Here is a 23,132-nt window from a genome sequence, read left to right as displayed (position 1 = left end):
TTTTAAGTGACACATGACACATGGATACCATGATGAATTATAATCAATTAAATATTTATCCTGTGTTTTCTCCAACGTCTTCAAGGACAAAGAATACATGGGGCTTATTCCTGCTTATCCTCCCAACAACTCCGTGAGGCCGATTATTGAGGCTGACACCAAGTCATGCAGTAAAGACAGTAAATGCAGCTCTCAAGATCACCCACTGGGGGTTTCACAGCTCTGCGAGTTGTAGTTCCATGCTGTCAAGTTGCCTCTGACCCTATGAATGACTTCCAAAATGTTCTGTCCTCAACAGCCTTGCTCAGCTCTTGTGACTCAAGCCTGTGGCTTCCGTTAGGAAGTCAATCTCGTATTTGATCTTCCTCTTTTCCTACTGCCTTCCACCTTTCCCAGCATTATTGTCTTTTCCAGAGACTAGTGCCCTCACGATCTCCACAAAGTACAACAGCCTCAGTTTCGTCATTTTTGCCTCCAGAGATGGCTGTGAAGCTCTGGAAGCAAACTCAAGCTCTTTGGGGCCCAGACAGTCTTCTGTCCTCAATCAACCCAGAGTACAGGACATTTAATAATAGGTTCCAGTAAACAGGAAGCCAGGTTTCGTCAAGAAAAAATGTCCTAATTGTTACAGCAGTATGAGAATGGAACCAACTGCCTTGGAAGGTGGTGGGCACTCCAAAGCTGGAGACATTCAGGAGGAAGTTAGACATTTGTCAGAAATACTCAAACTTGGATTCCTACACTGAACAGGATGTTCGATTCAGTGGTCTTATAGGCCCCTTCCAACTGCACTATTCTATTATTACATGATAACTCAGTTTCCTTCCATTAACTCAACCTTGTTTCTGGAACCCCATCAAAGTTGGTTAAGAGGGACCCTCCTTTTTATACTGTAGGATGACGGAATTTTTCTAGGAGAAGGAGAGGACGTATAGGGAAAGGCCACACAACCAACCCCCTAACCACAGTTAAAACAAAGCCAGTCATGTATAATGATTTTAAAATAACACATTGGTTGCAAAGTAGCATGGTTTTATTGGTGAACCAATGCAACTATGAGAAGCACAGAAGAGCTTCATCCAACTTACTTGCAAGAAGCCAATTATCCTTTTCCAATTTCAGCCTTTGCAGCACCCTTTGCACATGTTCCGACTGTTTCTTTTCCTCTTCAAGGAGCTTATCCTGAAGGGCCGTGCAGCGCTCTTTCTCTTTTTTCTTTTTGTTTGGAGGCTGGAGAAAAGACAAGCTTGGTCTTTACAAAACGGGCAGAATTACGATACCTGCTGCCTTGTTTGCACGGTCTTTTAAAAAATCAGAACCAATGTTTAGGTAGTATCTAATTCAACAACTGGTTGGCAATTCCCCAGGAATGACTAGGACGTGAGCAGGATTACTTTGTACTGGATGATGACCAACATTTACAACCCGTGAAAATTCTCGGTAATTTACTGCCATTACTCAGTAATTACACCATTACTTCTGCTAATTCTTCTAGGGTTCCTTTGAAAGCAAGTTCAATATTCCATAAAAAGTTAAAGCAAAATTTTTAGTTATATATTCATTCCTAAGATTTTTAGATGTTACTTTTCTATTTTGTGTATGTGTGCATGTGTTTTGTGCCATCAATTTGGAACCAACCTATAATGACCTTACTAGGGCTTTCAAGGTAAGTGAGATATTTAAGGAGTGGTTTTGCCAGTTCCACCCCCCACTCCAGTGAGTTTCCATGGCCGAGTGGAGATTTAAACTCTGCTCTCCAGAGTTCTAGTCTATCACCCTATCCACTACATGGCACTGGGAGTTCTTTTTTATTTTAGAAATACATAATTAATCATGACTTACAGTCATGAAAGCAATTACTAAAAAGATGAACAAAGAAGCTACGTAAGCAGCTACAACAGCCAGGCCTTATTTAAAAAAATGTGTCCCAGGAAAACCTGCTGGATGAAAATAGTTTCCACAGCTCGTCCAAAAAAGCAACAGGGCTAGGAACACCAACTTTGGAAAGCTATTTTAGTTGTCTCCACAACAGAAATGGCACTGTCTTTGGAAACCATTCTATCTTTAGTGGGGAGACCCAGAGAAGGGCCTCGGGACACAAAGAAGTATTTTGACAGGCAGACACCAGATGATGGCAACTGAAACTGATAAAAGGCCACGTTCTTATATTATAAAGCTATTACTGGACACCACCATTGTACAGTGGTGCCTCACAAGATGATGTTAATTCGTTCTGTGAAAAACACTGTCTTGCGAAACGCGGTTCCCCATTGGAATGCACTGAAATCTACTCAATTCGTTCCAATGGAAAAATCACTGTCTTGTGAAAATTGTCCATAGAAAACATCGTCTTGCGGAACGCGGTTCCCCATTGGAATGCACTGAAATCTATTTAATGCGTTCCAATGGGGAAAAATTATCGTCTTGCAAAAATCGTCCATAGGAAAGCATCGTCTTGCGAAGCGCAACAATTGCAAAAACAAATCGTCTTGCAGATTAATCGTCCCGTGAGGCAATCGTCTTGCGAGGCACCACTGTATCACTCAAGGGGTTTCGTGAATCCATATGTTTGTAAAGACAAAAAGAAAAAAAAACTTCAGGAAATACGTAAATAAGCATTTAGAAGAGTGGTTCTTAACCTTTTTGATAGAAACACCCCCTTGAGCCATTGAGGAAGTTATCATCACCCCCCTCTCCGCAGCAGCGGCACCGGATCCGCTGCCAGCACCAACTGCTCTGGCTCCACCTGCTGGATTCGCTGCCAGCACCGCAGCTGCAGCTGCCTTCTCAGGTTTGGCTCACTCCATCGCCCCCATATTGCCCCTCTTCTATCCCTTCGCCCCCGCGTCGCCCCTTTTTGTTCCATCGCCGGAGGAGGCATCGCCCAGGTTAAGAACCACTGATTTAGAACATTCAAACTTTGCTGAAGAGCAACACATACCATTTCCTGATTGTCATCAATAGCCTTCATCTGGACTTTGAGTTTATTGACTTCTCGTTCATAGCTGCTATGTGGCACAGCCAGGTCATACATGGTCAGTGACCAGAATGTAGCATAGAACTGTGGACTGATATCATCCCAGACCTTTGGGAGGTGCAAGGAGATCACTGCATCATGAACAGGAGCCATCACAAGCTCACAGGATGTAATGTATTTGTGAACTTTTTGCTGCTGCTTGTTCCCCTTCTCGGCTTTTTTCAGTTCGTCGTATTTTGACTGATTTAAAAAGGAAAAAAGACCACATGCACGCATTTAATTATCCATTTCTCACAAAAAAAACCAAATTCCTTCCTATTTAATCTACCGCTATTAGATACAAATCCAAAAGCTCAAGGAATTTAGTCAGAGTAACTATGAATGGCATCAGCCACTGAAAAAAATAGATATTGCTAAACTCAGCAAGGCAGTCTTAAAAAGATTTGTGGAACGACAGATTTAATTTTTCAGTGAAATTGTCTGTACTGCATCTTTAGAGTGCGAGTCAACCGAATATTTGTACTTACCGAAATATGGTGTGCATACATAGGTCTTGAAAGGAAAAATGCAGCATCGTGAGGGGTGTGAAACTCATTACAGAGAACATCAATGGAAGGCACTCGTTTAATATAATCCTCTGTGCTTAAGTTGGAGGCTAGAAACCCACCAAACTGCACCAAAGTATCATGGCACTGAATGGGAAACACAAGGACAGGGATTAGCAAAGGCTTTTTATAGCAGAAAAAAAAACTTTAATACATAATACTTCAAAAATCAAGAAAAGAGATCAAATCACTGCTGTTTGCCCAAATGGTATAAACAGGATGCACGAAATGTGGGTGACTTTTCCTTTTGTTCTCCTGCTTACCTGATCATAGAGTTTTCCCACTAACTTCAAATGTTTCTCTCCTCCTTCTTGGAAGATCACACCATTTCTCTGCTGAGCCATGAGAAGGCACAGAGGAAGGGCAAGGTCGTGGTCCAAAAGTGCATCTTTTAGTCTCTGAGATGATTTTTTAGTGTTCCTGATCTGGCCAAAATATCCACCCTGAGCAAAGAGATCATGAAAAAGATAATTAAAATACTCAAACTGGATAATAATCTTTGCTTTAAGAAGTAAAGAAACACCAAGCCTTGCACTATCAGACCGAGCCTTCGAGATGCCTGGGTTAGCATGTTTCCTTCTCTTGGTTTCCTTGCAATGCTTGGAACTGGAAGTCTTACCTGGGAAATTTTGGGAGTTTTAGCCCAAAAAACACAAATCTGCACATTTCTATTTGGAATTATGAGGCATTTTTTAAAAATTACATGTGAGCTGGCAAACTATGGTTCATGGTTGTCATCTAAATTAGAATAACACCTTAGTTTGCAATCCTGAACTGCACAACCCACCGTTTCAATGCAACAACAAACTCTAACTTGCTAAAACCTAGGCAGTTACTCTTGCAGATCAAAGAGATTTGAGTTTGGGGGAAAGGAGCACTCTCACTTCTTGCAATACTGTGCTGCCATTTAATCATTCAAACACAATACCAGTGATTCTTAGCTACCTTAAATCCTAACTGACTTAGCAAAATATCCCTCCAAGGCGCCTCATTCATTCATTGATTCATTCAAAATATTTTTACCCCACCTTTCTCCTTAAGAAGGACCCAAGGCGGTTTACGTCATTAAAAGACAATAGTTAAAGCTAAAAATAGTTAAGTATGCAAATACTAAAAGGATCAAACAAACCCCACACTAAGACAGTAAACAAAAGCAGCACCAAGAACACATTCAAAGCCTGCAGAACCAAACATCATGCTTGACTATTCTTATGGATCATAATGAAGACATTCTTAATCTCCCAGTCCTTTCTGACACTAAGAATTGGTACATATATGAAAATTACTGAAGTGAAAAGGACTCAGAAGGTGAAATCCCTTTTTCTATCCTTTCTACAGCAGAAATCCTACCCCGCCTTTTGGGAGGATTAATGCTGATATACCAGACATAACTATTGTTGATGCTCGTCAAGGTCTACTGCTAAGAAGCACTGAGATTTGGGTTTGAAGTGGGTTTTCAGAACTCTGTTGAACTAAAAATGCTTATTAAGGATGGCAACAATTATGGATGGCTCCGGCCAACAAGCAAAATGTATGCCCAAGAAGAGGCATACTCCGTTTTGCAGAACACTCTTGACTGACTGACTTCTCCCAAGGACAAGCAACCTTATTCATGGTTAAGGGGCAGCCGTGTTATGGATGGATGCAGCAGTCACATGTACACAGATCCAGATTTTTATTACATTGTTTTACTAGTGAGTTGGTAGTTTTTCTTTCCCAGCTGAGCTTATATATGATTCATCTACTTCCAGAAAATACTTCACAGCAGGTGATACATCTCAAACTATCACTATTATATTTATCACACATATATTTCTCTTTTATTTCCAACTCCAGACAGACCTCTGCTTTCAGCTGCTCTCCTCCAGTCATGGCCTCTAGCTGCTCCATTGTCATCTCTTCCGTGATTTCTATTCCAGCCATTTTTTGTACCACTTCTTTCAAAATAAGCAGGTCAAAGCTATAGGAAAAAAAACGAGAACAAGAAAACACTCCATCATAGGTGTTCTCAACAGGAACTTGCAGCTCATCATTCCTGATCCCAGCGGAAAAATATTAAGGCCTATCTAAAGAAACAACAATAAGAGCTTTCTAAAATTTCTTTCATGTAAAGCCCAAGACACTTCTCTCCAAGCCAGGCATGCCTATGTGCAACAAGATTCTGCCTGCAGTAACTAACAGGAGGATAACACCTGCAAACAGCAACCCCAAATGGGATTTACAGTCACACTGTACAACATGGAAGAAAACTGCCCCACTGAGCAGTACACTCAGGCTTTTACAAGGAGATGCACATCGATCTGAGCATACAGAATTCTCAGTTCGGCCTTGGGAGGCAGGCACCCAGCCAAGTACATTCTCATATGTCCTTAATCCCTGCATACTCAAAGCTAAATGCTGCTGCAGCACATTATCCACAAGTTCCTTATTAAAGCAGTTTGACCAGTTCAGTGTTAAAAGCTGCAAAACTGGGTGTCTATGAGACCAGGGGGTGGTGGTGGTGGTTTGAAATTAGCAATGTTGTACTTGCCTTTTCCCAGCCTTTAGTTGATTTGCTACGTACTGAAGCAGACCAGCCAGTTCTATAGGATATTTTCGAAAAACAGCACCACAGAAACTAGCTAAACCTGAAGTAAATTGGAAGAGAGAAATAATTCATTATCCAAAATGTTTTTTTTAAAAAAATAAGTAATAGCATTATGGCACCTTTTCCCCAGATGTGAACACTTCACTTCCTTCTTCTTATTTTTTTTTCTTTTTTGGTTAGGCTCCTGGAATTATATGACCGTCCTTGTGGAGATCAATATTTACCAGCGTTATTGAGAAGCAGGGTAAAGTTATACTGATTTTACATTATATTGCATTTATATTTATGCATTTGTTTCATCATCAGCATCGTTGTAGAAATGCAGAGCTGGAAAGGACCCTAGGGATCACCAAGTCTAGCCTCTGCTAAGGAGGCTCGGTGGGGAATCAAACTCCCAACCTCTGGCTCTGCAGCCAGAAACTTAAACTACTGAACTATCCAGCAGTTATCTCATTGATTGCATTGTGTTCAATTCTAATAAACATTAGGGTATCAGGTGGGTTTTACTTAGATGAAAAGGTTATATACTAGTGTTTCAATTACTGCATAATGCACAAACATGAAGAGGTACCAACAGCTTAAATTGCAAAACAAAATAAAAAGGGAAATACTGACTTTGAAGCCAACTGGAGATTGTAGTGTCATCATGTTTCATTCTCTCCTTCTCCGGATTAGCCAGTGCTTCAATTATGCAATCTTTCCTTAGGTTAAGCAAGATCTCGCTCACTCTTGTTATCAAAATCAATTATATACAGCATCAAATATTGTGAACAAATAATTGCGATACATTTGCAAGCTGAACTGACACTCTTGATACTATAGTATAGTCTACAGAATGAAGGACTATACTATAGTATATGAACACTTCAAGGAATGGCCTCTTTGTGGTTCTCAAGGATTCACTCTTCTTCACTCATTAATTCCTCATATACAGTTCTAACTCAAAATGACAGCACTTTTCTTCTCCTCCATGAACATCTTGTACTTCCCAGTCAAAAACAATAACAAACACTTAAAAGGCTGGTCTAGCAAAAAGCCACATTTTTCTTATTCTATGACAAGACAGCTGACTGAGGCCAAAATCCTGTTACTTAGCACAGTAAATCACACTAAAGTAGGTCCACAAAATCAATGGGGACTTTCAACTTCTCCATAAGCTCGTTTAATTAAAAGTGACCTACTATGCTAAAGTAAGTCCCAATTAGAGTAGGCCAGTTTGAATCAATAGAACCTATGGAGGAACTGACTCAACACATTCACACTGAATCAATAGACCTACTCTAGTGCAGTTTACTATGCAAAGCAACAGGATTTTGGGCAGTATGTATCTTGGAGGTTTAGCTATATTTAAAGAGTAAAATAATAGCAATTTGTTGAGTCTGAATTACAATATTCAGTGAGTGTTACTGTATTACAGTGACAAGACAAAAATATTAAAAAAACATTTATTTATTTATTTATTTATTTATTTATTTATTTATTTATTTATTTAACTTATATGCCGCCCACTCTACCCAAAGGTCTCTTGGAGGCTTACAACAATTAAACAACTTTCCTGCTCTTAAAATAGGAGAGAAACCATATGCAGTTTGAATAGTTTATTCAAACTGTTAAGGGCCATAATTGGTGTCTAGAAATTGAAATCCTAGAACATGGATCCAAAAACAGCAAAATCCAGGAAGATGGGTAATGTTGGTAACTACGAATTGAGGGAGGGCAGTAAAATGTAACTTATAACTTGTTGCCAAGTAGCAATTCTAAAAACCTGATAAAGGATACATGCCAAGACATCATAGTTCAATGAAGTGAGGTATTTCAATGAATCAACAACTGGAGTTATTAAGTTATCATACTTCTGTATCTGAGACAAAATCTGAAAAGACCAAGTGAAAACAAAGTTTTCCAGCTGCATAAAACTGTTAGAAGGCTTACATTCTTATAGAAACTATTTCTGTGGTTTGCTAATCTAAGAAAGAAACCATCTGCACATCTCGGGAAGCTGCACTATAGTAGCATTCTAATGTTTTTAAACTTCAGTTTTATAAGTTATAAAAATGTTCTTTGCAGTCATTACTAGTTTAAAATATATAGCCTATTGTTTTAAAATGGATCAATTCAACAGGAGTCATGCAATAGCAAAGATATAGTGAATACTTAGCTTGCCACATACATAGTCAAATAAAATGGTTGGGTTGCTGTGGCTTAGTTTCCCAATTTGTCTTCCAGAAGGCTTTACATTTTCCTTGGTCAAACGCCTAGAAGAGAACATCATACCTTAGTTTATCTTTTTCGGCAGCTTTACAGCTCTGTAGTCAGTTTCAGATTAAATTACAGTGGTGCCTCACAAGATGAATTTAATTCGTTTCGCTGTTAATGTTGTCTTGCGAAAAATTCGTCTTGCGAAACGCATTTTCCCATAGGAATGCATTGAAATCTAATTAATGCGTTCCTATGGGCAAAAAAAGTCAGAACAAAGTCATTTTTTTTTACAAAGGGTTTATTAAGTGTTCTTTAAAGCCATACATATTGTGCAGATGATTTAAAAAATTTCCGTCAAAAAATTAACTTTTTAAACATCATAGAAAAACATTTAAAAATCAGCAAACATGAGGCAGGAACAAAAAACGGAAAACATTTGTCTTGCGAAGCACGGCTATAGGAACATTTGTCTTACGAGTCATCAACTCCCATTGCCAAAACCATCTGTCTTGCGTGTTTTTTTCCTGCGAGGCATTTGTCCTGCGAGGCACCACTGTATTTTTCTGCTAACACAGGCTAAGACTGGAGTTCTGGAATTCCCTAAGAACAATTCACATGCAACAGGTATATTCCCCATTTGATTTCTATCTGCCTCTATTGAAAAACAGAGGGCAAAAATTAAAATAATGATACATTTTTAACTCGCAGACAGAGTTGAGGGCAATTTGGCGTAAATCAATTGTCAGTCTCAATTCAAATAAACCTATTGAATCAACACTTACACAAATTTTGACTTAACAAGTCTTATTTATTCAAGTGAGTCTGCTCTCTTTGGGACCAACAATAGTTTCTAGCCTTCTGATACTTAAAAAAAGTTAAATATTCAGTATTACATTTTAGAAAGTTTTCTTAGGACATTTTTCAGATTTTTTTTAATGTCAAATATTTGGAAGTAATCTCCAATGAACATGGGAACACACTACTGAGTACAGATGTGTAGCCATGCCCCTCTCAAGATGCTTATTAGCTACAGTTCCACAGACATTCCCTCACAGGAAACAAACAATGTAACTTACTTCATAATGTATTTGGCTCTGTCAATGGTCTGCGCTTTAACTTTCACTAATAAGGGATGGCTATTGTAAGTTTCATTCTTCCACTGACCATAAAGACGGTACCTGTGAGAGGATCCCCCGACAAAAAAATAAAGTTTAGTGGTGATAATAATGTTGTTGTTGTTGTTGTTTAAAAAAACTGTACTTTCAATATAAACCTTTTCTGGATAATTACTCACCGGTACTGGTATGGAAATGTCTTAAACATCCCCCAGAGTTCTTCAGACATACATGCGTTACACTCCATCAGGGAAAGAGAAGGAAGTAAAACCTGGTCGGTAATATTTAGTAAGCAACTGAATAATACTTCCTGAAGGAAAGAAGAAAAATATTGCCATTTGGAGACAAAGACAACAAACTTGCTAACTCTGGTATTTAGTTTATTATTATTATTATTATTATTATTATTATTATTATTATTATTATTATTATTATTATTATTATTATTATTATTATTATTATTATTGATGATGATGATGATGATGATGATGATGATGATGATGATGATGATGATGTGCCATTGAGTCAATTCTGACTTATGGCAACCTTTTTCAAGGTTTTCCGGATAGAGAATATTCAGAAGTGGTTTACCATTCCCTTTTTCTAGGGCCACCCTAGGACTGTTTGGGAATTGATTTTTGCTCTGTGCCTCCTGTGAGTAAAACTAGCGTATGTAACCTCGGGCAAGCTGCACAGTCCCAGGGCACCACTAGAAGAAGGAAATGGTAAAATCACTAAGTTGCACAGGACACCTGTATATATGAAGTTTCTTTTTCATAAAGAAGTATAACAAATTATTTCAAGAATACATATTAAAATTGCTCACCATTTTATCTTTATCATCTTGTTTGCCTCCATCAGACTGGTACTGGGGGTAAGGGGAATAAGAATTTTTAGAAAAACATAATGACTTCAGATCAAAGACAAAATTGAAAGCAAGCTATTGGTTATTTATTGAACAGAGTTATATCCCATTTTTTGAGTCCATGCTTAAATACTACTGTAGATAGATCAAGAACCACTTGTTTTTAAAAATGAGAAGGACATAACCATTGGCACTAGAGACAGGCATGCATCGCCAGTTCAGCAGTTTGTGCCAGTCCATCAGTCCAACGGGTGTCTGGTCGTTCCGAGCCCTGCTTCCTCCAGCCTGCACCCACTCAGAGGCAGCACCCTGGCTTCCCTGCCACACATACGGTACTCTGGGCGCAGCGTCTGAGTGGGCACCTGCTGGAGGAGGTGGGGCTCAGATTCACAAAATACCTGTTGGACTGACAACTAAACTGGTGGTTCATGCCCATCTGTAACTGACACTAGAGCAACTGTCACCATATAATCTTCCACACACAACTGTTGTTACAAGCTTTGCATGTGGTGGTGGCAATCATCTAACAGGAGCAGGCCCCAAAGCTATCTTTGCCGGCACCTGCCTCCTTTGTGCATACTTTCTTCCCACAGGATACTAAATGCACACTACCTCGGGAGGAGGGGGAAGAAGAGTGCAACTTTCTTCTCCCTGTCAATGGGAGAATCAATTCCTGGCAGGACCAAATGCTTTGGTCCATCAACTTTGGAAAAAAATGTGGTTCTGCCTGGCGGACAACACATGGAAGACCTCATAAAATCCCTAGGCCGTACTTTGTCCACCTCAGTTTAACCTGGAATTAATTAAAACACGCTAGCATTGAACTGTGGTTAATGATCATGTTCTGTTTAATCAGGCCACCATTTGAATTAACCAAAGTTTCAGTTCAGAAGTAACAAGAAAATTCTGGTTATTTAACACAGGTGCTCTCAAGGTCTTCCTCATGCTTGTGATGCAGAAGAGAGTGGTCCAAGCCCGAGGTTCATGTCTGCTTGTTCACATAAAACTGAAACATGCTCAAACTGGGATAATGTACAAAAGGACTTTTGTCACCAAGAAATAAATGTGCAATTAAGGCATCTACTATCACTGGGGTGGAAAACACCACAGGTCTTAACAGTATGCTACAGGTTTTCTGCAAGATTACAAAACATATAGCACACTTTTTTTCTGTATCAGAAGATACTCACCTAGCTATTTGTTAGGATCTGTTACATTTCAACTCTGATTTACAAGTGCTTATTCTCAACAGTTAACAGATATTTAACTTGAAATTCCCACGAGAGTGCCTGGAAACTATTATGAGTTCTTGTCAGCTATTTAACAGAGAAATTACATAGAGCACTCTGCCACATGAAGAGGGTTATAATTTTCTCCTTCAATAGCAAAATAACAACAGTGGAGTTTTATTTATTGAACATTATGGGTACAAACAACTACTTGCAATAAAATACACCCTTTTATGGTGCATAAAATTTAACCAATATTTGCAAACTTTGGTGAAAACCCAAAAAAGAATAATGGTCAAAAGTTGCAATATTTTTTCACTGATGAAAATAACAGCTTTTTTTTACAACAGCACACACCCAATTTCTTGCATAAAGGTTTTATTATGTAATTCATTTTTTTAATAGAAATGCCTTATATGCTGTCAAAAACTGGATTTTCAGTGCGAAATACTAGGTTTCCTATGCAAAAAAGTCCTCAGCACAGTTTTCTTAAAACAGAACCAGAATGTAGAAAATGTACAAAAAATCTTGTAGGCTCACCCATCGGGGGGAAAAAACTTTTCAAGGTTTTCATCCTTGCTTGCAAGAATAAAGTAAGCAATAATTCATATCCCCTGCTTTTGCTGTTTTTGTTGTTGTAATCCTGTTGCACAACTCTGCCAGGCATAAATGGTGATGATGTTGCCACTGACAACATTAACCTTTATTAATTTTAATTTAACCTACAACTTCTGAACCTCCTCCCACCTTCAGGTTTTGAGGCTTCCTAGGGATCCCTCTGCACTGGAGAGAATCCTTTTGGAGCCTCGAAGGGAGGGGAGATATTAATATCAGAAAATCAGCACCAGTGCAATCAGGACTACCGCCAGCAATTTCCCAGTTTTAAAGCACCCACACACACACAAGGCTTCTCTGAGGCAAAATGGATCCCTATGGAACCTTGAAAACTAAAGGAGGGGATAGGAAGATTTATATTCAGATATTCAACATATATGTATCCTACACCCCGCATTATCCACTACTTTTCTCCTTATAGAAGTTTGTTTTATGGAGCACAGGAAGGAATATCTTCTTCAAGAAAGCAAATACTAGAGTACTCAGCCACTCTGCAGTATTACAGGAAAAAGTAGGAACAATGAACTTCAGATTCAGGGCCTCCCTCATCTCTTTTCTGCTTTCTTGAACACCGCAATTAGAAACGTTCGATCCTGATTTTGTGGTTTGGCATTCTTTTCAAATCTCTAAAAAAAACCCTCTTGTTCCACTTATCCATATCCTAAAAAGCTCCTTTTTGGATGACTGCAATCTGTTAAATGCAGGACCGCTTACAAGAACAATCCAGAAAGTTCAACTAATTCAGAATATTGTGCAGGCCAGCTAACTTGCAGCCTGGGTGATAAACATATATTATGCTAGAGTTCTGACTTGTTCACTAGCTTCCAGTCTGTTTCAGGGCCCAGCTTAAATTATTGATCATTACTCCTGATGTCCTTTGTAGCTCGTGAGTAGAGACTGAGTCCTCCTAAATGTACTTATCTAAAGATCTTCAGATGCTTTTATCCCAATGCCTCCAACTGTAGAGGTACAATATATTGAATAGTCACCCGATCTACCTCTATAAGGCACAGAAACATTCCTTAAAATGTCTTGCATGACTGCTATAAGCTTACTAACCTCCTTCATAAATGCTTTCCCAAGACGCACCACTTTTGCAAACAATATGGGGTCGTGGGAGAGATGTGGGCCAAGGTAACAAAGCATGCTGAAGACTTCCTTTCTCAAATCTTCAAAGCTCTCTACTTGTTTGGGTGCTCTCTTGTTCTGCAAAGGAGAGATTGGCGTCCCTTTGGCACCTTTGGGAACTCCAACTCTGTTAAGTAGAAAAAATAAATGTATACAGGTTACACAGAACACTTCACAATACACCAAAAGTATTTTATTCTAAAGGCACGTTACACCTAGAAATTACAACTCCATGAACTCTTTGATATATCCTCCACATGCAGTACAACCCATTCCCATCAGGGGGATTCATACAGAAATGCCTGAACAAATAGATGGTGATATATAACTATTGATAAACCGGCCTGGATCCTTAAGAGGCTAATTTAAACATGTTCACTAAAGTCTTTAGCCTCCTATTGCACCTCATAAAAGCTTCTCTAGAGGGTGGGATACGAGGGCTTTTGAACAGCAGAGCGTAACTGAATTTGCCTGTGTTAGTTCAGAAGGGTTAAGGGGGCCTGCCACACTCCCTTCTTTTAAGAGGTCTTTTACATAAACACATAGCAGCAATGGAGAAGGACGGCCCGGCATTCCCCAAATTCATCTTCTTTAACATCCATTCATATGCACTTAGTTTTTAATACAAAAAGGTGCCTATATTAAAAAAATTATTTTGAAGAAGAAACTAAAGTCAACTTTTGAAACAAATGAAAATCCATGTAAGTGCCAATGATTTTTTCAGTACCGTTCAACAAGTACAAGTTGATAACTCCTGGTCATTTAGTTTTGAGACTATCAAAGCAAAACATCACACCCCCTCTCCAGTTTTTAAACTTTTTATGTGTAGTGAACAGAAAGGTTTGCGCTGGGCTTCAAACCAACCAACATGCACATATATACCACAATAGTACTCCAAAAACAAAACAAAACAAAAAAACCCACAGCAACATTGATCCTTACTTGTAAGTTGTTTTTTTTTTAGTTTATAACTTTCGTAAATACTTCACAACCCATCAGCAGGTGAAGCAAAGGCTAAAGAGACTTCAAACAACAGAAGTCATATATACACATAGGCAGTTCAAAAGCACATGATGCACAATTAATTTACTATTTGTTTAAACCTTTTAAACCAACCATGTTTTAAATCCTTTTGGTTTAATCCTATTTTAATGATAATACCTTAATTTGTTGTGATTTTATACGCGTATTTTTAATGGTATGCTGCCTTATGTTCCTTTATTGGAAGAAATGTGGGATAGACATGAAGTAAATGAGTAATTTACTCAGTTTATTGAGTACTTGGGCACCATTACCTTCGATAAAGGGGTTCGATCATCACATGAAGAAGCTGGCAAAGAGCAACCGCAATAGATTTGTGTGATGTTGCATAAAATGGAGGCATCTGATCCATAATGCTTTGTGCATGCTGCCAATCACCAATCTTTAGCATTGCTTCTAATAAACCGAGTTTCTGATTATCGGGTGGCTGCAACAATAAGCAAGCAGGGAAATGTGCTTTTATTAGCTGAACAGTTCCACACTGACCTGTCTGTTCTATTATAGTTATACCTATTACCACACTCACAGGTCAAGTATTGGAACTGTCACCAGATTAAATAAAAAACAGGTGGTCAACAACATGAATTAATAATTTAAATCTGCACAAATGTGCTCTTATAACAGAACAAATGGAAAATATACCACACCAAAAAGAAAAGAGGAACACTATCATACTCCTCCTGCTTCCTCGCTCATTCCTCTATATTTCCAAGGCTGAAACTGTTTGTTGAAGAAAAGAATATAGAGGAGGATTGCAACTTGTCACCAAGGGGTCAGTGGGCTGGACAGAGCCTTGCAATGGTTTCTCATGCCTGAGAGGTCTTGAAAAAAGGGAGGTGCTGTCCCAATATATTACATTCCCATACACTGAGTTTGGGCAGTTTGTTTGGATTACAGAGTACACATTTCATCCGCTGGCAACTTGGGAGCTCTGCACAACAGCTGTGCATTAGTTACAGAGCATCTCATCAGCACCATCTCTAGGCAAAATAGATTTTTGTTGCCATCAGAACTGTGCAGCTATTTAACCACAATCATTTACAGCCAAAGGGTTCAGACACTCTCAAAAGTCTGCCTGATAATCAGACCTAAAATAATCAGACCTATAATCCCACAGACAAGGAGCTCCCTAGATTTACAATTCTAAAACATTCTTATAATTTACCTTTTCCGTTTTTTCCTCTTCCTTCTCTTTTTCCTTTTCTTTCTCTTCTGTCTTTTCAGAAGACAACACCACCATTGTAAGTTTCCGTACAATTTGTTTAGCTTCGCCAATTTCTCGCTTGTGTTCTTCAAGAATTGCACTATCCGTTGGAAGGAGCTACAGAACCAAGTTGGGATTCATTAAAATACCGAATTATTTTTTCTGTTCCAGAATGCTTCAGGTTTGTAAACTTTCCTTCCCCAACCTGTCCTTATGTATCTTTAAATATTCTTCCATTTAAAAAACCTCGATCCCCTGGATGCTTAAATCATGTGTATTATCAAGTCACTTTTGACAAATGACAACTGAAACAGTGTCCAAACTGTATTATTGTGATAAGAGGGAGAGATTATCTGTCACTATGATTGATGGGTGTCGTTGGGCAAACTTTGAAAAACACAACCTACAAACAGTATTCAGGCCCACCACAAAAATACAACAAATCTTACGGTAAGCAAAGGACAAAAGGGGCCCCCTCACCACTGCAGAGTATACAGTGCACAGTGACAGATAATCTCTCCCTCTTATCACAATACACCCCCAACAAAAACACTGATCACCACAATCACCCATCTCCTCTATAAATACTCAACTATCCAAACAAACTGCACCAGAGCACAGACAGAGTTGATTCATATCCTCTGAAGATGCCCATGGCCACAGATAATGGCAAAACGTTAGGAACAACAACCTTTAGAACATGGCCAAAGAGCCCGAAAAACCCACAACCACCATCAGATACCAGCCATGAAAGCCTTCGAGAATACAGTGGCCAAACTCTTGAAATACTGAAGAAGTGGAGCATCTTTACACTCACTCGCTGAAGAGGTTCTACAGCCAAGCAAGGATGTGAATCCAGGTTGCCCGAATCCTGAGACTAATCCCAAAATCATGGATATAGCTAGGCTTTTTTGCACAAGTCTAGAGATTCTTGGGCCCTTCTATTCTAGCTCATGTAATTTATTCTTGCACCACTTCTACCTGCCCTAGAGCAAAATCATTTAACAGCATGCATTCAACTGACTTCAAACAACATATTTGTGATTCTTCATCTGAAAGGTAACATTTTGTAGAAAGCAGCAAATACATCTCTTCTCTAACCCAGTGATAGCACAGTTTTGCTGGAATGAAATGACAAACTGTTCCTAGTTATTAAGCTTGCTGAGAGTGTTATGGGCCACTGAGGCAACATATTGAGGCAACTCTAGCCCTTCAACACTCATCATATTTCACACTGGCTTTTACAAGTCAAGTGTGAGGAAAGTGACAGGGAAGCCAGCCTCCTTGTTAGTCTGCTATCCCCAATCCCCTAGAAGTAGAGGGTCATGGGACCATCAGCTTCCTGACAGAGGCCGGGAGTGATGGCTTCGAAACTAGAATCACCACCCCCCCAAAGCAGAAAGTCCAGAAGCTCAGGAAAGCCCAGGAAGGGAGTTATCAATCAGTCATGAATCACAGCTAGCAGTGCAAAGGAGAAAAAGAGAGGGAGAAGCAAAAAGGGAAAGGGAAAGAGCAAGAGGGGGGTCAGATGAAGGAGGGCAGGGAGGAGGAGGAGAGGAAGGAAAAGGAGTGACACAAGAGGAGCAGGAGAGCTACTGGAGGGCTGGGAGTGCACGGAAAAGGAAGACCCCTGAACAAAGGAGATAGTTTAGCTGAGAACAGCTAAGGAAGAAGCAGAAAGGCAGGGAAGACACCAGCCACCATGTAAGCCGTCTTATTGGGGAGAGAGGGAGTTGAGAGAACAGAGAAGAGGCTCAAGAGGGAAGGAAGAGTGCAGACCTCAGGGGAAATAACCCAGGCGGGGTGGCTGGAATTGGTGGTGAGGAAGAGACGGAGTCCACCAAAGACCAGGGAGATAGCCAGAAATACCCGTCTGTGGGCAGCCCGGCCCCAAGCCCTTTGTACCCCCACCAACAAGGAGAGGTTGCTGGAACCCCTACCCCTCACCCCTGTTATTAGGAGAGACTACTGTTACAAGGGACAGTTTGTTTAAGTTCCATCAGGTGTTTGGGTGAAGATGAACCCTTTCAGGTGGTGGCGGAGAACCTCTAGTTCTGTTAAATAAAGATATTGTTGTTAAAACTGAAGTCTCATCACTTGTGGGGTGGGAGATGGGGAAATCCCCTTAAGAAAAACAATTCATATGTGCAGTTAAAGAGAATTTAATAACTTACGTGTACATAAAGGTCTTCCAGGTCTATTAAGTTATGCTGCAAAAGAACTGCAGCAACCCTATATAAAGAGACCGGTGTCTCTCCATTTGGCTCCTAAAGAGAAAAATATAATTTCAGAAAGGGCATTTAGAGAGACTTCAATCATGGTTAAATGAGATTTTTTTTCTCAGAAAAAGCATCATATCATAACAATTTGCATGATGGCTCAATAATTAATAAATTACCGTGTTTCCCCAAAAATAAGACAGGGTCTTATATTAACTTTTGCTCCAAAAAAAATTCAGTAGGGCTTATTTTCAGGGGATGTTTTATTTTTTTCATATGCAACAGTCTACATTTGGTCAAAAACAGTCATGTCATGTTCTGGTTGCTGCACAGAGGTGGAGGGCGAACTTTCACTTAACTAGGGCTTATTTTTGGGGTAGGGTTTATATTACGAGCATCCTGAAAAATCATACTAGGGCTTATTTTCAGGTTAGGTCTTATTTTCGGAGAAACGGTACATTACTGGTGCTTGAAAATGCATTTTACTGCTTCATCCTCCTAGAGGCACAATTTGAAGGTAACACATTAGAAATAACATAAGTTACCTACAATCTGTTGCATTTGAGGGAACGAGAGGTGCAAACAGTTGTATTTCAAAAATTACTTAATCAGCAGGAATAAGGCTACATTACTAATATAAAATATTCTAATTTATTTTTCCAAGTCACCTTTTAAAGACACTTTCATATAATTTTTTTCCAGTTTCATAACATTCAATTGGCACCTAAGAATGTTTTTAGTTTTTAAAAAAGGAATGGAAAGTAACAGAAAAGCAATGAGAAGGAGAATGTAACAACAGTGTAGCCAAAAATACCATCAGATTTTCAATAGTGCAGCCAAAAACACCACTGAATTACTTCTTGAACAATTTAACCAGAAAGGAGACTCCAACTAAATATTAGTGGAAAATTCTGGTGGCTATTGCTATTAAACAGGGAAACAGAGTACGTCAGAAGATGATAGACTCTCCCACACTGCATGCTTTTAAACAGAGACCAGATGACCATCTGCCAGATGTGTTTCAGCTGAAATGTCTTATACCGGCAGAAGGCTAGACTATATTACTCTTAATTAACCAACTGTACAAAGCAGAGAAATTAAAGGTCCGTGTTTCCTTTAATATGCATGCTGAGTTTTAGGTATCTAGGTTTCATAATCTGGGAATATGACAATTTCTTATTATTTTTACAAATTTGTGCAATCTACAATGTACCTTAAATTCTCCTGACATTACAGTGGTGCCCCGCTTGACGGCGATAATGCGTTCCATTAAAATCACTGTTAAGCGAAATCGTCGTCAAACCAAAGTAAAAACCCCACTGAAATGCATTCAAATGAAAAGCCAATAACCAATTCTGTCTATATACTGATGAAAACAAAAGCTGATAATTCATATTGAACAAAGTATAAATACTTTTAAGAAATGTCACAGTGGAATTCTATGCAATAATTAACTATATTACCTGATAGAACTTGAATTTAAACCCAAGGATATGACAGAGAGTTTGAGGTTCACACATGTACATGTAGGATTCAATCAAAGGTACAAAGAATTCATCATATTCTGGCCTACATTCATAGACCTCTAAGATAATATCCAATACTCTGTTAGGATCTAGGTTAAAACATCCTATTAAAGAGAAAGAGCAATTAAAATTATCTCTGACTGAGGCAACAGAAAAAAAAACATGTTTCCATTGTTAAAAATTACTGTCTTATACTGTTTAATAAACAGAAACATATTAGACATCTTCGAAAGTCCAGCACACTCTGCTCAAAACTTTTAAAGCAACATGGATATTGATACAAAATCAGTTATAGATTACAGGACTATTACAAAATAAAATACTGGAGACAGTGCTTGTATTTTGATTAGCTAAAACTACAGTGGACCCTTAACTTACAGACGGCTTGACTTACAGACTTTTTGAGTTACAGACTTCTCTGGCCGCAAAATTTAGGTTTGACTTGCAGTGTGAGAATTGACTTACAGATCAGAAAAAAAACAAAATGGAACAAAAACGGCCTGTTACGGGATTAATCGGTTTTCAATGCACTGTAGGTCAATGGAGACTTGACCTACAGACTTTTTGACTTGAGAACCGCCTTCCAATACGGATTAAGTTCTCAAGTCAAGACCCCACTGTATTCAAACTATGTGGGGAAATCCCCAGGGAACCCTGCTTGGAAGCCAGCCAAGCAGCAGTTGCATGAAAACCAGGGAGAGCTCTGATAAATGAAGACACTGCAGACTTTATCTTGTTAGTATTCAGGTACCGGTAGAGAAGAAGAAGAAGATGAAGATAATATGGCTACCTTCTTCCCCCCAGACGTTTTTATTAAGCACGCAAAACAAGCAAAATTAGCATAAGATAAGAATTTGGCCATAGAGGCGTCGTGTGGTTATCAGTCTTAAGGCATTCCACGCCTGCGCACAACGAGAATCATAGAACAATGCATCTTTATACTACAATAACTTGATTATGCTAAATACCAGTGATGTATCCCTTAATAGCCACAAGATGGAACTTTAGACTACAAAATCCCCACAAAACTAATAAAACTTTTTCATTTTCTGACCAAGTTTTCTGTTAATTAAATATAATTCAGAGATGAATATAAGACATACTTTTACTTGTAAAAAATATGCAACAACATCATCTTAGCATACACATCTTACCTATTAAAGATTTGATATTTTCTAGGATAAGTTCACTAGTGATACTTCCAGACAAATCTTGTCCCAATTCAGCAATGAGTTTTGCATAACCTTCATTCTCTTCTCTTAATAAATTGAATTTCTGTTGTTTATAGCTACAGTAAGGAAACAAAAACAAATATAGGCTGAAGAGATGTTACAAAAAGCTAAGAAGGGGGTTATTAGATTGTGCATCTAAATGTTTCAAGCGCTTAGCTACAAAGCAGAGAGAGATGTACATAGTAGATTAAGAACTGCACAGATACACATAGGTGCACACCAAAAAAGAAGGATAACAATGAATAATCCAACATGTTGAGATAGGTCTTGATTTCTGAGATGGCTAAACATTAAAGGATATACATTTTGTGATGCCCCAGACCAAAAAAAAAAACAAAAAAACCCTGGTGCTTAGGTATGATATTATGAATTGCTAGTCCCAAATAGACTGGATGCAATAAAAGATAAGAGATTTATTTAGGTGCTGACTTACAATTCAGCAATTGATTCAATGGGTCTAGTTGGGATTAGCAACTGTATTTAGGCCACAGCATTTAACATGGATACCGCATAAAAAGTGCAATACTTACATTAAAGAAAGTAACATATCTACCTACAAGTAGTAACACTGATTTTTCTCCTTCACATAAAACTGCAATACAAGCATTTAGAAAATATTTTGTCTCAGGAAAATACATAAGACTATGATCGAAAGGACGGGGTGTCATCGCCAGATGGGCATGCACACACTTAACACTCAAACATACAAACACACAAAGCCACCTGCCAGATACTCTAGTAATGTTTGCAAGACTCCAAGATAGTGCAACCCACAGAAGAAATTGCCAGCTCCTCTATATCTGTGTCTTTCAGCCCTGAGGCAGAGGTTTTAAAATTCAGAAGAGGGGATTGTCATTTGGACATCACTCTGCGGGTTTTCTGTGTGTGTTTGTTTTAAAGAATATGTATTTTTACTTACAAAAGTTTTGTCTTGATTTTCACTGATTTCTGATTGAACTGTTGGGACTGCTTGATAAGCCCTAATGATTCCAACGTATCAGGATCTAGACGCTCTTTTAGTATAGTATCCGAAACCAAGTACTGGTACAAAAAGAACCACACATATATTATTTTTAGCAGCATCTGACCTTTATATTATAGTGGGAACAAAGAACTTGTATTTAACAATAAGCCTGTATCTAGGCTGTACCACTTCAGACTGATAATGGGAGCACATTGGACAGAGCTCACCTTTATTTTAAAAAAATAAAAATAAAAAATCATCCTCCCTGAAAAATAGGCAAAACAAAGAATCGGAAACTTTTCTGTACTTTTACCAGCCAACTCAGCTTTACCACCTACATGAGAAACAACTGATAGTCATGAAATCGCTGTGCATTTCAAACATTATACAAGAACTCTAAAAAAGGATTGTTCCCAAGAGTTAGGAAGTTTGGCATGGAGGTTTATTGCCATTTTATGATAAATAATCATCCCAATATAAATCTGTTAAACATACACAATTAATAGTTAACAAAAAATATAAGGGGCAATTACCTTAAATACATTTAATTTCATGCGTTTTGTCATCCCATCTCTCCCTCAGATTCAAGGGTTTTTAAAAGCAAAAATAAGCAGGAGCAATACTTACCAAACATGCTAACACCAACTGCATAAACTGATCTCTCTTACTTTTTTCTTCTAAACAACTCGTTTCAATATCTATCCAAAACAAAAACCACAAAACAGAAGCTACATTATTATTTTTTAACACAGAAACATTTAACCAAATTTCTGCGTCTTCTCTCTTAGAAAGCAGCATTTTTTTCATTTCACAAAACAATGTATCATATGATCACTTGAGACCAACTGAGAAAATAAGTACAGATTGTGTATGTTTTCTGATGCTACACTTCACGCTGTATTATCTTTGCTGCATTTCAACATAACTTTCTACATACATGACAGAGCTGCAAGAATCTGCAAATCAATTAAGTAACATAAAACCTTGCTTCACTTTTGATGTACATGCTAGAGTGGTCTATTAGGCCAGATAGGTGGGGTACAAATAAAATAAAATAAATAATAAATAAATAAATCTCCTACAACTTGCTGGGAAAGTCATTAAGGTTTCAAAACTGTAACTAACAATAACATGAAACCCAGGTTGCAATCTTATATTCACTCACCCAACGGAACCTATTTCTGAATACACATGTGTTGGATTGTACATCAGGTATACCATTATTTCTCTTATTTACAGAACAGGTTTATGCATAATTGAAGCATCCAGCCAAAAGAAAAAATTGTATAAAAATTATTAAGAAAAAACAGTCCAACATCAGTGAAAGTAAACTATAACAATTGCTCAATCAATGGACTGTCTATTTATATCAAACAATTCATGCAATGCAGGACATTATGTTTTTGACAGATTTTCTGAGCATGTAGATATGTCACTTGAGTGTCCAAATAGCCCCATTTTGGCTATACAGGCATTAGGACTCAGCAGCTGAATTCACTCTTGAAAGATGTCACGTTCTCTTCCAAGCTTTCAAAAATATCTCTGTATAACTAAGCTCTCTTGTATGGTTCACTGTCACCACAGACAAAAATTGAAACTGTTACACAAAAACGGGGAAAGAAAACC

At 38.4% G+C, this 23,132-nt stretch overlaps 1 protein-coding gene across 3 annotated transcripts in view; it reads right to left on the bottom strand.

Annotated features, from left to right (window-relative positions):
• Positions 1-23,132, bottom strand: part of THOC2 (THO complex subunit 2) — a 59,337-nt gene that overhangs the window by 22,845 nt on the left and 13,360 nt on the right. For all 3 annotated transcript variants that reach the window (XR_013538676.1, XR_013538677.1, XM_072981130.2), the window contains exons 5-24: positions 22,134-22,204; positions 21,462-21,583; positions 20,465-20,598; positions 19,248-19,414; positions 17,740-17,832; positions 15,527-15,682; positions 14,616-14,788; positions 13,252-13,447; positions 10,310-10,351; positions 9,663-9,793; positions 9,445-9,546; positions 8,340-8,424; positions 7,949-8,042; positions 6,785-6,865; positions 6,113-6,209; positions 5,425-5,542; positions 3,846-4,025; positions 3,505-3,669; positions 2,942-3,217; positions 1,089-1,230 (exon numbers count right to left, since the gene is read on the bottom strand). Coding sequence is in view for 1 of the 3 variants with exons in the window: in XM_072981130.2 (XP_072837231.2) it covers positions 1,089-1,230; positions 2,942-3,217; positions 3,505-3,669; positions 3,846-4,025; positions 5,425-5,542; positions 6,113-6,209; positions 6,785-6,865; positions 7,949-8,042; positions 8,340-8,424; positions 9,445-9,546; positions 9,663-9,793; positions 10,310-10,351; positions 13,252-13,447; positions 14,616-14,788; positions 15,527-15,682; positions 17,740-17,832; positions 19,248-19,414; positions 20,465-20,598; positions 21,462-21,583; positions 22,134-22,204 (2,625 nt within the window). In the remaining 2 variants the exon portion in view is untranslated. The remainder of the gene's footprint in view (positions 1-1,088; positions 1,231-2,941; positions 3,218-3,504; positions 3,670-3,845; positions 4,026-5,424; positions 5,543-6,112; positions 6,210-6,784; positions 6,866-7,948; positions 8,043-8,339; positions 8,425-9,444; positions 9,547-9,662; positions 9,794-10,309; positions 10,352-13,251; positions 13,448-14,615; positions 14,789-15,526; positions 15,683-17,739; positions 17,833-19,247; positions 19,415-20,464; positions 20,599-21,461; positions 21,584-22,133; positions 22,205-23,132) is intronic.

The sequence above is a fragment of the Pogona vitticeps genome, chromosome 11, assembly GCF_051106095.1.
Source record: "Pogona vitticeps strain Pit_001003342236 chromosome 11, PviZW2.1, whole genome shotgun sequence".
NCBI classification, from domain to species: domain Eukaryota; kingdom Metazoa; phylum Chordata; class Lepidosauria; order Squamata; family Agamidae; genus Pogona; species Pogona vitticeps.
This window is presented reverse-complemented; position numbering and strand designations above follow the sequence as displayed.